Source organism: Delphinus delphis, chromosome 5 (genome assembly GCF_949987515.2).
Source record: "Delphinus delphis chromosome 5, mDelDel1.2, whole genome shotgun sequence".
NCBI lineage: Eukaryota > Metazoa > Chordata > Mammalia > Artiodactyla > Delphinidae > Delphinus > Delphinus delphis.
The window spans coordinates 64,337,039-64,351,242 of NC_082687.1; the positions used below are offsets into that span (position 1 = coordinate 64,337,039).

The 14,204-nt window shown below is 42.1% G+C and overlaps 1 protein-coding gene across 1 annotated transcript in view; it reads right to left on the reverse strand.

The window, feature by feature from the left end:
* The window catches only part of CEP135 (centrosomal protein 135), an 89,289-nt gene extending 77,910 nt beyond the window's left edge, over positions 1-11,379 (reverse strand). Inside the window, exons 1-2 of the mRNA XM_060012486.1 lie at positions 11,107-11,379; positions 7,339-7,495 (exon numbers count right to left, since the gene is read on the reverse strand). Of these exons, the coding sequence (XP_059868469.1) occupies positions 7,339-7,478 (140 nt within the window). The 5' untranslated portion in view covers positions 7,479-7,495; positions 11,107-11,379. The remainder of the gene's footprint in view (positions 1-7,338; positions 7,496-11,106) is intronic.
* Between the last annotated feature and the right edge of the window lie 2,825 nt (positions 11,380-14,204).

Genomic DNA, 14,204 nt, shown 5'->3' on the forward strand with positions numbered 1-14,204 from the left:
TACAAAGATCCTCAACAAAATACTAGCAAACAGAATCCAACAGCACATTAAACGGATCATACACCATGATCAAGTGGGGTTTATTCCAGGAATGCAAGGATTCTTCAATATACGCAAATCAATCAACGTGATACATCATATTAACAAATTGAAGGAGAAAAACCATATGATCATCTCAATAGATGCAGAGAAAGCTTTTGACAAAATTCAACACCCATTTATGATAAAAACCCTGCAGAAAGTAGGCATAGAGGGAACTTTCCTCAGCATAATAAAGGCCATATACGACAAGCCCACAGCAAACATCATCCTCAATGGTGAAAAACTGAAAGCATTTCCACTAAGATCAGGAACAAGACAAGGGTGCCCACTCTCACCACTCTTATTCAACATAGTTTTGGAAGTTTTAGCCACAGCAATCAGAGAAGAGAAGGAAATAAAAGGAATCCAAATCGGAAAAGAAGAAGTAAAGCTGTCACTGTTTGCAGATGACATGATCCTATACATAGAGAAGCCTAAAGATGCTACCAGAAAACTACTAGAGCTAATCAATGAATTTGGTAAAGTAGCAGGATACAAAATTAATGCACAGAAATCTCTGGCATTCCTATATACTAATGATGAAAAATCTGAAAGTGAAATCAAGAAAACACTCCCATTTACCATTGCAACAAAAAGAATAAAATATCTAGGAATAAACCTACCTAAGGAGACAAAAGACCTGTATGCAGAAAACTATAAGACACTGATGAAAGAAATTAAAGATGATACAAATAGATGGAGACATATACCATGTTCTTGGATTGGAAGAATCAACATTGTGAAAATGACTCTACTACCCAAAGCAATCTATAGATTCAATGCAATCCCTATCAAACTACCATTGGCATTTTTCACAGAACTAGAACAAAAAATTTCGCAATTTGTATGGAAACACAAAAGACCCCGAATAGCCAAAGCAATCTTGAGAACAAAAAAAGGAACTGGAGGAATCAGGCTCCCTGACTTCAGACTATACTACAAAGCTACAGTTATCAAGACAGTATGGTACTGGCACAAAAACAGAAAGATAGATCAATGGAACAGGATAGAAAGCCCAGAGATAAACCCATGCACATATGGACACCTTATCTTTGATAAAGGTGGCAGGAATGTACAGTGGAAAAAGGACAGCCTCTTCAATAAATGGTGCTGGGAAAACTGGACAGGTACATGTAAAAGAATGAAATTAGAACACTCCCTAACACCATACACAAAAATAAGCTCAAAATGGATTAAAGACCTAAATATAAGGCCAGAAACTATCAAACTATTAGAGGAAAACATAGGCAGAACACTCTATGACATAAATCACAGCAAGATTCTTTCTGACCCACCCCCTAGAGTAATGGAAATAAAAACAAAAATAAACAAATGGGACCTAATGAAACTTCAAAGCTTTTGCACAGCAAAGGAAACCATAAACAAGACCAAAAGACAACCCTCAGAATGGGAGAAAATATTTGCAAATGAAGCAACTGACAAAGGATTAATCTCCAAAATTTACAAGCAGCTCATGCAGCTCAACAACAAAAAAACAAACAACCCAATCCAAAAATGGGCAGAAGACCTAAATAGACATTTCTCCAAAGAAGATATACAGACTGCCAACAAACACATGAAAGAATGCTCAACATCATTAATCATTAGAGAAATGCAAATCAAAACTACAATGAGATATCATCTCACACCAGTCAGAATGGCCATCATCAATAAATCTAGAAACAATAAATGCTGGAGAGGGTGTGGAGAAAAGGGAACCCTCTTGCACTGCTGGTGGGAATGTGAATTGGTTCAGCCACTATGGAGAACAGTATGGAGGTTCCTTAAAAAACTACAAATAGAACTACCATATGACCCAGCAATCCCACTACTGGGCATATACCCTGAGAAAACCGAAATTCAAAAAGAGTCATGTACCAAAATGTTCATCGCAGCTCTATTTACAATAGCCCGGAGATGGAAACAACCTAAGTGCCCATCATCGGATGAATGGATAAAGAAGATGTGGCACATATATACAATGGAATATTACTCAGCCATAAAAAGAAACGAAATTGAGCTATTTGTAATGAGGTGGATAGACCTAGAGTCTGTCATACACAGTGAAGTAAGTCAGAACGAAAAAGACAAATACAGTATGCTAACACATATATATGGAATTTAAGAAAAAAAAAAATGTCATGAAGAACCTAGGGGTAAGGCAGGAATAAAGACGCAGACCTCCTAGAGAACGGACTTGAGGTTATGGGGAGGGGGAAGGGTGAGCTGTGACGGGGCGAGAGAGAGTCATGGACATATACACACTAACAAACATAGTAAGGTAGATAGCTAGAGGGAAGCAGCCGCATGGCACGGGGATATTGGCTCGGTGCTCTGTGACAGCCTGGAGGGGTGGGATAGGGAGGGTGGGAGGGAGGGAGACGCAAGAGGGAAGAGATATGGGAACATATGTATATGTATAACTGATTCACTTTGTTATAAAGCAGAAACTAACACACCATTGTAAAGTAATTATACCCCAATAAAGATGTTAATTAAAAAAAAAAAAAAAAAAAAAAAAATCTTCCAACAAGCAAAAGCCCACGACCAGATGGCTTCCAAGGCGAATTCTATCAAACATTTAGAGAAGAGCTATCACCTATCCTTCTCAGACTCTTCCAAAATATAGCAGAGGGAGGAACACTCCCCAACTCATTCTACGAGGCCACCATCACCCTGATACCAAAACCAGACAAGGATGTCACAAAGAAAGAAAACTACAGGCCAATATCACTGATGAACATAGATACAAAGATCCTCAACAAAATACTAGCAAACAGAATCCAACAGCACATTAAACGGATCATACACCATGATCAAGTGGGGTTTATTCCAGGAATGCAAGGATTCTTCAATATACGCAAATCAATCAACGTGATACATCATATTAACAAATTGAAGGAGAAAAACCATATGATCATCTCAATAGATGCAGAGAAAGCTTTTGACAAAATTCAACACCCATTTATGATAAAAACCCTGCAGAAAGCAGGCATAGAGGGAACTTTCCTCAACATAATAAAGGCCATATATGACAAACCCACAGCCAACATCGTCCTCAATGGTGAAAAACTGAAAGCATTTCCACTAAGACCAGGAACAAGACAAGGTTGCCCACTCTCACCACTCTTATTCAACATAGTTTTGGAAGTTTTAGCCACAGCAATCAGAGAAGAAAAGGAAATAAAAGGAATCCAAATCGGAAAAGAAGAAGTAAAGCTGTCACTGTTTGCAGATGACATGATCCTATACATAGAGAATCCTAAAGATGCTACCAGAAAACTACTAGAGCTAATCAATGAATTTGGTAAAGTAGCAGGATACAAAATTAATGCACAGAAATCTCTGGCATTCCTATACACTAAGGATGAAAAATCTGAAAGTGAAATCAAGAAAACACTCCCATTTACCATTGCAACAAAAAGAATAAAATATCTAGGAATAAACCTACCTAAGGAGACAAAAGACCTGTATGCAGAAAATTATAAGACACTGATGAAAGAAATTAAAAATGATACAAATAGATGGAGAGATATACCATGTTCTTGGATTGGAAGAATCAACATTGTGAAAATGACTCTACTACCCAAAGCAATCTACAGATTCAATGCAATCCCTATGAAACTACCACTGGCATTTTTCACAGAACTAGAACAAAAAATTTCACAATTTGTATGGAAACACAAAAGACCCCGAATAGCCAAAGCAATCTTGAGAACGAAAAATGGAGCTGGAGGAATCAGGCTTCCTGACTTCAGACTATACTACAAAGCTACAGTAATCAAGACAGTATGGTACTGGCACAAAAACAGAAAGATAGATCAATGGAACAGGATAGAAAGCCCAGAGATAAACCCACGCACATATGGTCACCTTATCTTTGACAAAGGAGGCAGGAATGTACAGTGGAGAAAGGACAGCCTATTCAATAAGTGGTGCTGGGAAAACTGGACAGCTACATGTAAAAGTATGAGATTAGATCACTCCCTAACACCATACACAAAAATAAGCTCAAAATGGATTAAAGACCTAAATGTAAGGCCAGAAACTATCAAACGCTTAGAGGAAAACATAGGCAGAACACTCTATGACATAAATCACAGCAAGGTCCTTTTTGACCCACCTCCTAGAGTAATGGAAATAAAAACAAAAGTAAACAAATGGGACCTAATGAAACTTAAAAGCTTTTGCACAGCAAAGGAAACCGTAAAGAAGACAAAAAGACAACCCTCAGAATGGGAGAAAATATTTGCAAATGAAGCAACTGACAAAGGATTAATCTCCAAAATTTACAAGCAGCTCATGCAGCTTAATAACAAAAAAACAAACAACCCAATCCAAAAATGGGCAGAAGACCTAAATAGACATTTCTCCAAAGAAGATATACAGAGTGCCAACAAACACATGAAAGAATGCTCAACATCACTAATCATTAGAGAAATGCAAATCAAAATGACAACGAGATATCATCTCACACCAGTCAGAATGGCCATCATCAAAAAATCTAGAAACAATAAATGCTGGAGAGCGTGTGGAGAAAAGGGAACCCTCTTACACTGCTGGTGGGAATGTAAATTGATACAGCCACTGTGGAAAACAGTATGGAGGTTCCTTAAAAAGCTACAAATAGAACTACCATATGACCCAGCAATCCCACTACTGGGCATATACCCTGAGAAAACCATAATTCAAAAAGAGTCATGTACCAAAATGTTCATTGCAGCTCTATTTACAATAGCCCAGAGATGGAAACAACCTAAGTGTCCATCATCGGATGAATGGATAAAGAAGATGTGGCACATATATACAATGGAATATTACTCAGCCATAAAAAGAGACGAAATTGAGCTATTTGTAATGAGGTGGATAGACCTAGAGTCTGTCATACAGAGTGAAGTAAGTCAGAAAGAGAGAGACAAATACCGTATGCTAACACATATATATGGAATTTAAGAAAAAAAAAATGTCATGAAAAACCTAGGGGTGAAACAGGAATAAAGAGACAGACTTACTAGAGAATGGACTTGAGGCTATGGGGAGGGGGAAGGGTAAACGGTGACAAAGCGATAAAGAGGCATGGACATATATACACTACCAAACGTAAGGTAGATAGCTAGTGGGAAGCAGCCGCATAGCACAGGGAGATCAGCTCGGTGCTTTGTGACCGCCTGGAGGGGTGGGATAGGGAGGGTGGGAAGGAGGGAGACGCAAGCGGGAAGAGATATGGGAACATATGTGTATATATAACTGATTCATTTTGTTGTGAAGCTGAAACTAACATACCATTGTAAAGCAATTATACTCCAATAAAGATGTTAAAAAAAAAAAATCTCAAAACAGGATTAAAGATTTTTTTTTAATATAAATTTATTTTATTTTTGGCTGCATTGGGTCTTTGTTGCTGTGCACAGGCTTTCACTAGTTGCGGTGAGCAGGGGCTACTCTTTGTTGTGGTGCACGGGCTCTAGGCACGTGAGCTTCAGTAGTTGTGACATGTGGGCTCAGTAGTTATGGCCTGTGGGCTCTAGAGCGCGGGCTTAGTAGTTATGGCCCGTGGGCTCAGTCACTCCGTGGCACGTGGGCTCTTCCCAGACCAGGAATCGAACCTGTGCCCCCTGCATTGGCAGGCGGATTCTTAACCACTGAGTCACCAGTGAAGTCCCAAGACAAGATTAACTAAAAGTTATATGAAACAGGCTTCCCTGGTGGCACAGTGGTTGGGAGTCCACCTGCCAATGCTGGGGACACGGGTTCATGCCCAGGTCTGGGAGGATCCCATGTGCCGCAGAGCGGCTGGGCTCGTGAGCCATGGCCGCTGCGCCTGCGCGTCCGGAGCCTGTGCTCCACAGCGGAAGAGGCCACAACGGTGAGAGGCCCACGTACCGCAAAAAAAAAAAAAAAAGTTATGAAACATATACACACAGGCAGAATCATCTTTCAATCTCCCCTCTAACTTACCCCCCCATGTCTAATTAGTCACCTAATCCGGTGGAATCTGTGAAACTTATTTGTTCATTCAGCAAACATTTACTGAATGCCTGCTATATGCTGTGTCAGGGACACAACAAATAATGAGTCAGTTCCCGACCTCTAAGAACACAGACCAGTGGAATATTCATTCCATCAACATTTATTGAGCAGGGCACATGGTAAAGAACCCACTATCACGGAACTTACATTCTACTAACAATTTGTCAAAAGTTATAATACTATGTGATAACCTCAACAAATATTTCAGTGCCAACAATGTGTTCAGTCTGTTCTAGGTATGCCAGTTATAAAGTCAGTCTCTAGTCTCATGGAGTTTGCATTCTATCGGGAAGATAAAACAAGTTTCCAACAATGATAATAGCTAATAACATGCAGCAGATGTGACAGAGTCCTGCAGGCCATATGGCTAACTGAACATAAGGGCAAGGCAGGAGGGAGAGGAGAAAGGGACTTTATAGGCAGATAGAATAGCATATGGAGAGACCAACGGAGAAAGTGAACACATGTTTAGGAGCTTCAGGTGGTTAATACAGGGGAGATGAAGGTGTACGAGTATAAAATCACTGTGGAAAAAGTTTGTCAGTTTCCTGAAAAGTTAAATATACTTCTACCCTATAACTCCGAATTGTCGATCTAGTACTTGATCATGAAGGATTCTGCAGGCCATGCTAAAGACCATAGAGTATCTTTCATCCATTCTCTCCTTTCCATCATCATCACTTATAGTCCTACTGCAAAAGCCTCCTAGGCCACTTCCCTGCTCTAGTCTCAAATCACAGTAGTAGAATTCATGCGGAAAAGAACAAAAATCACAAAGACTCTTTCAGTTAAAGTAACAAGTAACAGCTAAAGTCATGGTCAACCACATTAGAGAAACATTATAAATGTAACAGTAATTAGAGACCAGTGACTAACATAATGTCAACTATATTTCAATAAAAAATTAATGACCAGTGAATAAAGCAGTTACAGAACTCTCAACTAGATCAGAAAATCACATTAAAAATTGTACTTTTACTCACAGACAAAACCTGCAGAAACATTCACTCTGAATAGTATAGTGTGAATGGTGACCCTAGAGTTTTGCAATGTGGAGGCCCTGAATGACGACAGCAGAGTAGAATCTAAGAAGAATAGAGAAACTTCAGATGACTTAGGACTTTTAAAAAATCTACCCATTTCTCTACTGAAGGATAAAGTTCAATCAGAAACTAGATAAATGGGATTAAGGATCACACAGGTTTAGAACCGTATTTTCATCTTTACCTGAAAAGTTTTTCTACCAAAGGTAAACACTCCACTGTCAGAGTCTGGCGGTATCCCAACTGATCCAATCTTTTCCTAATATTAATATATTTTCTTTCTGCAGCTGTAGTCATCTTGTCTTCCAAACTGGTTTTATTCATTTCCAAAAGTTAAAATCCTAAAAGAAAAGAATGAAACATCATTCTGTTATCAGCTATTATTATTGTTTCACGTTAAGAAGAAAAGAATCTTTTAATATGAAGCACTTATTCTTTGTTTCTTTTCAGGTAGGCAGTCTTCTGGAATATTTAGATTGATTTAAATCCAATGTTTATGATATTCACATTGCTGCATTAAAATAAACATCTCCTCATAAGCCTATACAGAAAAGTTAAAACAGGGACTTCCCTGGTGGTGCAGTCGTTAAGAATCCGCCTGCCAATGCAGGGCACATGGGTTCGAGCCCTGGTCCAGGAAGATCCCACATGTTGCGGAGCAACTAAACCCCTGTGCCACAACTACTGAGCCCGCGTGCCACAACTACTGAAGCCTGTATGCCTAGAGCCCGTGCTTCACAACAAAGAGAAACCACCGCAACGAGAAGCCCACGCACCACAACGAAGAGTAGCCCCCGCTTGCTGCAACTAGAGAAAGCCCACGTGCGGCAACGAAGACCCAATGCAGCAAAAAATAAATAAATAATTTTTTTAAAACAAGTTAAAACAATAAAGCTTCTAGGAAAAAAAAAATATTTTCCCAAGCCTGAGACAGGCAAAGAATACTTAGAAAAGCCTCTTTTAACAGCATTAAATACAAAGGAAAAACTTGATAAATTGGATTTCTTTAAATTGAAAAGTCTGCTCATCAAAATATGCCCTTTTATTTGACAAACAAAAACAAAAGAGTAGGAGAAAAATATTCATAATATCTAACAAAGGATTTGTATATGGGATAAAGAACCCTTACAATTCAATAATAAAGACAACCCAATAAGAAAATGGGCTAAGACTTGCAAAAGATACCTGAATGGGAATAATCATATGAAAAGTTGCTTAATACCATTAGACATCAGGGAAATTGAAACCACAATGAGATACAATTATGCCCATACTAGAATGGCTAAAATTAAAGGTACAATATCAAATGTCATTAAGGACTTGGAGTAACAGGAATCTTCACATTGCTGACAGGAGTGTAAAATCTCTGTGGAAAAAGCCTGGTAACTTCTTATAAAGTTAAACATACTTCTATCCTACGACTCTCTAATTCTATTCCAAGGTATTTACTCAAGGAAATGAAAATAAGCATCTACAAAGAGACTCTACAAGAATATTCGAAGCAGCTTTATTCATAATAGCCCCAAACTGCAAACAACCTATTTATCCACCAATAGAGGAAAGATGTTACATAACATACATATACTGTATGATTCCATTTATATGAAGTTCAAGAACAGGCAAAATTAAACTGTGCACAGAAATGAGAACAGCAGTGGCCTAAGGCTATGCGGGTGTGAGGAGAGCCTGACTGGATGGGCTACAAGGGAACTTTCTGAGGTAATGAAAATATTGTGTTGATGGGGACAGACGTCACACCAGTGTATACATTTATCAAAGCTTTTCACATAGCACACTTAAGATCTGTGCATTTCACCATGTAAATTTTACTTAGTTTAGAAAGAAAAAAAGACACAAACGCATAAGCATCTCTGTACATGTTTTTATCCTTGTCTTTTTAAATATTTATGAATATATTATCTATCAACCTGCCCTAAAATGGAGTCATTCAAAAATCACTTCTTGGGCTTCCCTGGTGGCACAGTGGTTGAGAGTCCGCCTGCCGATGCAGGGGACACGGGTTCGTGCCCCGGCCCGGGAAGATCCCACATGCCGCAGAGCGGCTGGGCCCGTGAGCCATGCCGCTGAGCCTGCACGTCCGGAGCCTGTGCTCCGCAACGGGAGAGGCCACGGCAGTGAGAGGCCCAAGTACCGCACAAAAAAAAAAAAAATCACTTCTTTAGAAAAATGTGCTCTTTTCTAATTTTGCCAGGTAAATATGGTCCTAATACTCGTTATTTCTAAACCAAATAAAAACTCTGTTATATATCTCTACTGTTCACAATTTATAAAACATGCAAGTATATGAATACATGGAAAATTTGGTCCTCACAACTACCCTGTGAGGGAGACAGGGTGCAGGACACCCTCCCTGTTCAAAGATGAGGTAAGACTGCCTCAAGAGAGTAACTTTCGGGACTTCCCTGGTGGCGCAGTGGTTAAGAATCCGCCTGTCAATGCAGGGGACACGGGTTTGAGCCCTGGTCCGGGAAGATCCCACATGCCGCGGAACAACGAAGCCCGCGTGCCACAACTAATAAGCCTGCGAGCCACAACTACTGAGCCCATGCACCTAGAGCCCATGCTCCGCAACAAGAGAAGCCCACGCACCACAACGAAGAGCAGCCCCCGCTCTCCGCAACTAGAGAAAGCCCGCGCGCAGCAATGAAGACTCAAGGCAGCCAATAAATAAATAAAAAGAGTAACTATATTCCCAAACCACAAGGCCACGAAGTAGGTGGGCATTCAGGTCCCCTGAGTCCTGATCCAGCACTCTGGTTTCTGTACTATGCTGCCTCAACTTATCAAATCACTAAATTAACACCTCTCCTTGATTACTCCTTTCTACAAATCTTTCCTTCTCTTGCTAGCCTTTTCTTTGAATGGAGTCCCCATTCTATAGTAGGTTCTTTCTAGGTTCCTTCCACAAGAGGGACCTGACTGATGCAGGGTGTTCTAGAAAAAGTCCTGGAGACATCAGAAATTCACCGGTCAAACCAAGAACTAGTAGGGCCTCAACATTCAAACATGTCTCCATTTTGTCTGGTACCCACTTTGGTTACCCAGAAATAATACTTCCTCACATCCTTCTGAGAGAGAGGGAGAATATGAATATGAATCAAAAAATCATCCACACACAGGACAGATGAAAAAGATTAAAATCCTCCCAACAAGGACAAAAAACACGTATTAGGCTTTCCCCACCCATAGGCTGCTGTCCTCCACCACCGCCCCCATCTCCATTACCCAAACACTGTGGCTATACTGAAAATTTCTAGCAAAACATAAAAGGTAAGGTTTGGAGGTCCTCCACACATACGTGTTTAGAACCACCCACTTGCTTAACTCTGGGGGGTTGACGTCTGAAAGCCAGTACATCTTATTTTTTCAAAAATATCCTGTGCGTACATATGCACAGGGGCCAAAAAAACAAAACATAACAAACCCCCAAACCAACCTTAACTGAGTTTACCTCGGGAATCCTCACTCATTTCAGAGAGTGGAAGCAAGAGGGGATGTTTACTAAGGTGCTGGCCAAGGGTTAATAAACGACTCTCGTCCTACGCTTTGGGGCACTTTTGTTTTTACAAAGAACCTGTATGATTCTTATATGAAAAGAACATTTTAACTTTTAAATCAACCCATCAGTCAGTAGGAGGCGGGTCCGCGGGGGCCGTACAGACGCTCGCGGCGAGAGGGTTAGGAGGAAACAGGGGGTTCCCGCGGCCCCAGGCCGACCTCTGGGCCGCAGCTCCGCAGTCGGGTGTTGAAGGGAAGGGGTGTCAGCAGCGGGGCGGCGGGGAGTCTCCGCGCCCCGTCCGCCAGCCCGCCCGGGCCCCACTTCCTCCCAAGGTTGCGCGGCCTCTCTCCCGGCCGCGCCCCGGCCCGCCGGGACCGCCCGGGAGGCGGAGGCACTGCCCAGCTCGGCCCTTCCGCCCCGCGCCGCGCTCACCCGCAGACCCGGCCGCTGCTCCCTCCGCCTGCGGTCGCATTCTCCCTCGCGCCTCGCCTCCCTTGCTGGCTCCTTCCGCCCCAGACACCGGTTCCGGCTCCAGGACAGTTTGAAAATGGCGCGGAGAGACTATCGGGGCCGGCGCGGAGGAGGCGCCGCGGTTGCCTCGGTAACGGGAGCGGCAGTCGTTTCGCCGCGCGCGGCGGGGACGCGCCCGACAGAGATGGCGACGCTAGGCCCGGCCCGGAAACGCAACGGCCCGCACGGCGCGACGCCGCGGCACCCCTAGCGGCGGGCGAACCCCGAACCTCAGCGGGCGCCAGAAACTGTGTCATCCTCTCCGTCGTGTGCCTTAACCTTCTGGACGCGGGGTTAAAACCCTGCCCAGCCCTGGTCCCTGCTGCGGATTGGCCTTCACCTGCTAGGGGGACGCCTACTCACCACGTAAACTCCAACTTAAATAGCCGATTGTCTGTGCAACTTTCCCTGAGAACCACCCACACCCACGTCCCCGATGCGTAGATCCTTATATTATATTCATCCCATTATGATGAGTATAATATCACTATGTTTTGATCCCATGAGTTATAACTCATCCCGTCAAAAGGTAATTATTTGTTTATATGTCTCTCCCTGCCTCCTCCAATTTTGAATTCCTTGAGTCAAGATTATTTTACTCAGCTAGTTTCTCTGGCACCGACCGCAGTAAACATGTGTGAATGAAATTACATTTAAATCAACTGGTTATAGAGAGCCTGCTCATATATAGAAAACACATGGTCAAATCCTAGAATTCCATTTCTCGCGTGAAAACTTCTAGATGATCAGAGAGAAGCTCATTTCCTCCTTTCTATTTACTACTCTCTCAAGTAGGACTTCCGTTCTGAAAATGTACCTAATCTTTGGGTATCACCTAACTGCTCTGTGGGTTGTGAATACTTTGTACTCATTCATATATTGCTTTAACCATTTTCATTGTGTGTGCCTTGTCTGTTTTCCCACGTGCTTTAATAAGTTGTTTTATGAATTGTGGGGCAATCCTGTTGGGGCCACCCTCAAACCTGATAACTGGGGGGAGGGAGAGCCAGATGCAGAGAGAAAAAAAAATAACCTTTCACTGAAAGTGCGCTTACAAACGAAAAACAATGAAGAAATCTAATGCTAACAAGGATAGCCAACAAAATAAAACATCAAAACATGAATTCTCTCTAGATGAAATGAAAGAGTCTGATGAAGCCTTTAAAATGAATATGTGTAAGGTGATCTAGATCGAAGTTTCTCGACCTTGGCACTTTTGACATTTTGGGCTGAATAATTCTTTGTTTTAGAGGGCTTGTCCTGTGTATTGTAGAATGTTTAATAACATTCTTGGCTTCTACCCACTAGATGCCAGTAGCATCCCCCAAGTTGTGACAACCAAAAATCTCTCCAGACATTGCCAGCTGTCCCTTGGGGGGATAAATCACTCCTGGTTGAGAACCACTGGTCTAGATAGATGGAAGGAATAACAGCCATTAGAAAGAACAAGAATTGTTAAATGAAACAAGAACAGATGCATATGAAAGGGAGTCAATCAGAAAAATTGGAAATTAAAAATACAGTCATCAAATTTTTTTTTACATTACGTGGGATGAACTGTAGATTAGATATAGTGAAAAGAATTAGAAAATTTACCTATAACCTAGTGCAAAGGAATATATTTAGAAAGCAATAAAGAAATACAAATAATAGCTTCAGAGACTCAAAGAAGGTCCCAGAGCTATGAAAGGCAGACGCCCCCCACAAAGGTGTCTACACCCAAATTTCTGGAACCTATGAATATTACATGGCAAGAGGGATTTTCCAGACATAACTAAGGTCGTTAAAGGCCTTAAAACCGGGAGATTGTCCTGGATATTCCAGGTGGGCCCAATGCATTTGCACAAACCCTTAAAAACAGACAAGTGTGAGCAGGACTTGACGGCTGTTGGGGGTTTGAAGATGGAGGGTGCAGTGTGATGAGGAATGCGGGGATCCTAGGACAGCTGAGGGAGGCTAAGAGCCTGCAGAGTATCATGAACCTCAGCCCTCCAGGAGCAAGGAATGGAATTCCTGCCAACAACCTAAGTGAATGTGGAAGCAGATTTCCTCCTTTATTCTCCTACCTTGAGATAAAAGCCAGGCTACTGACACCTTGATTTTGGCAGCAGGGCCTACCTAGACTTCTGACCTACAGAACTATGAGATAATCAATTTGTATTGTCTTAAACTGCTATGTTTATGGTGACTTGTTACAGTAGGAAGAGAAAAACTAATTCAGCAAAGAAACAATGTTTGAAGAGATAATCGCTAAGAATTTTCCAGAACTTAATCAAGGTACAAATCTTCAGATAAAAATTTTGCATCATTTTAATTAAAGATGGCAGATTAAATGTACACATTAGCTTCAGCCTTCCTCTCGCCCTCCCTCCCTCCTTCATCCTTTTAAAATGACAGTAAAGGTACTTTCATTAATTAATTAATTAATTTTGGGCTGTGTTGGGTCTTCGTTGCTGCGCATGGGCTTTCTCTCTCTAGTGGCGGCGAGCGGGGCTACTCTTCGTTGCGGTGTGCGAGCTTCTCATTGCGGCCGGAGCACAGGCTCTAGGTGCGCGGGCTTCAGTAGTTGTTGCACACGGGCTCAGCAGTTGTGGCGCATGGGCTCAGTTGCTCCGCGGCATGTGGGATCTTCCTGGACCAGGGCTCGAACCCACTTCCCCTCATTGGCAGGCCGATTTGTTGTGGTGTGCGGGCTTCTCATTGCAGTGGTTTCTCTTGTGGAGCATGGGCTCTAGGCATATGGGCTTCAGTAGTTGTGGCTCTTGGGCTCTAGAGCGCAGGCTCAGTAGTTGTGGCTCAAGGGCTTAGTTGCTCCGCGGCATGTGGGATCTTCCTGGACCAGAGACCGAACCCTTGTCCCCTGCATTGGCAGGTGGATTCTTAACCACTGTGCCACCAGGGAAGTCCAAAAGTACTTTTTAAAAGCCTTTAGAACCAAGAGAATAGTGGAGGAGACAAGATCAGTAAAATTTGGGGACTGGCAAGCAGTTGGACAGCAGAAAACAGACTTCTCAGCCTTG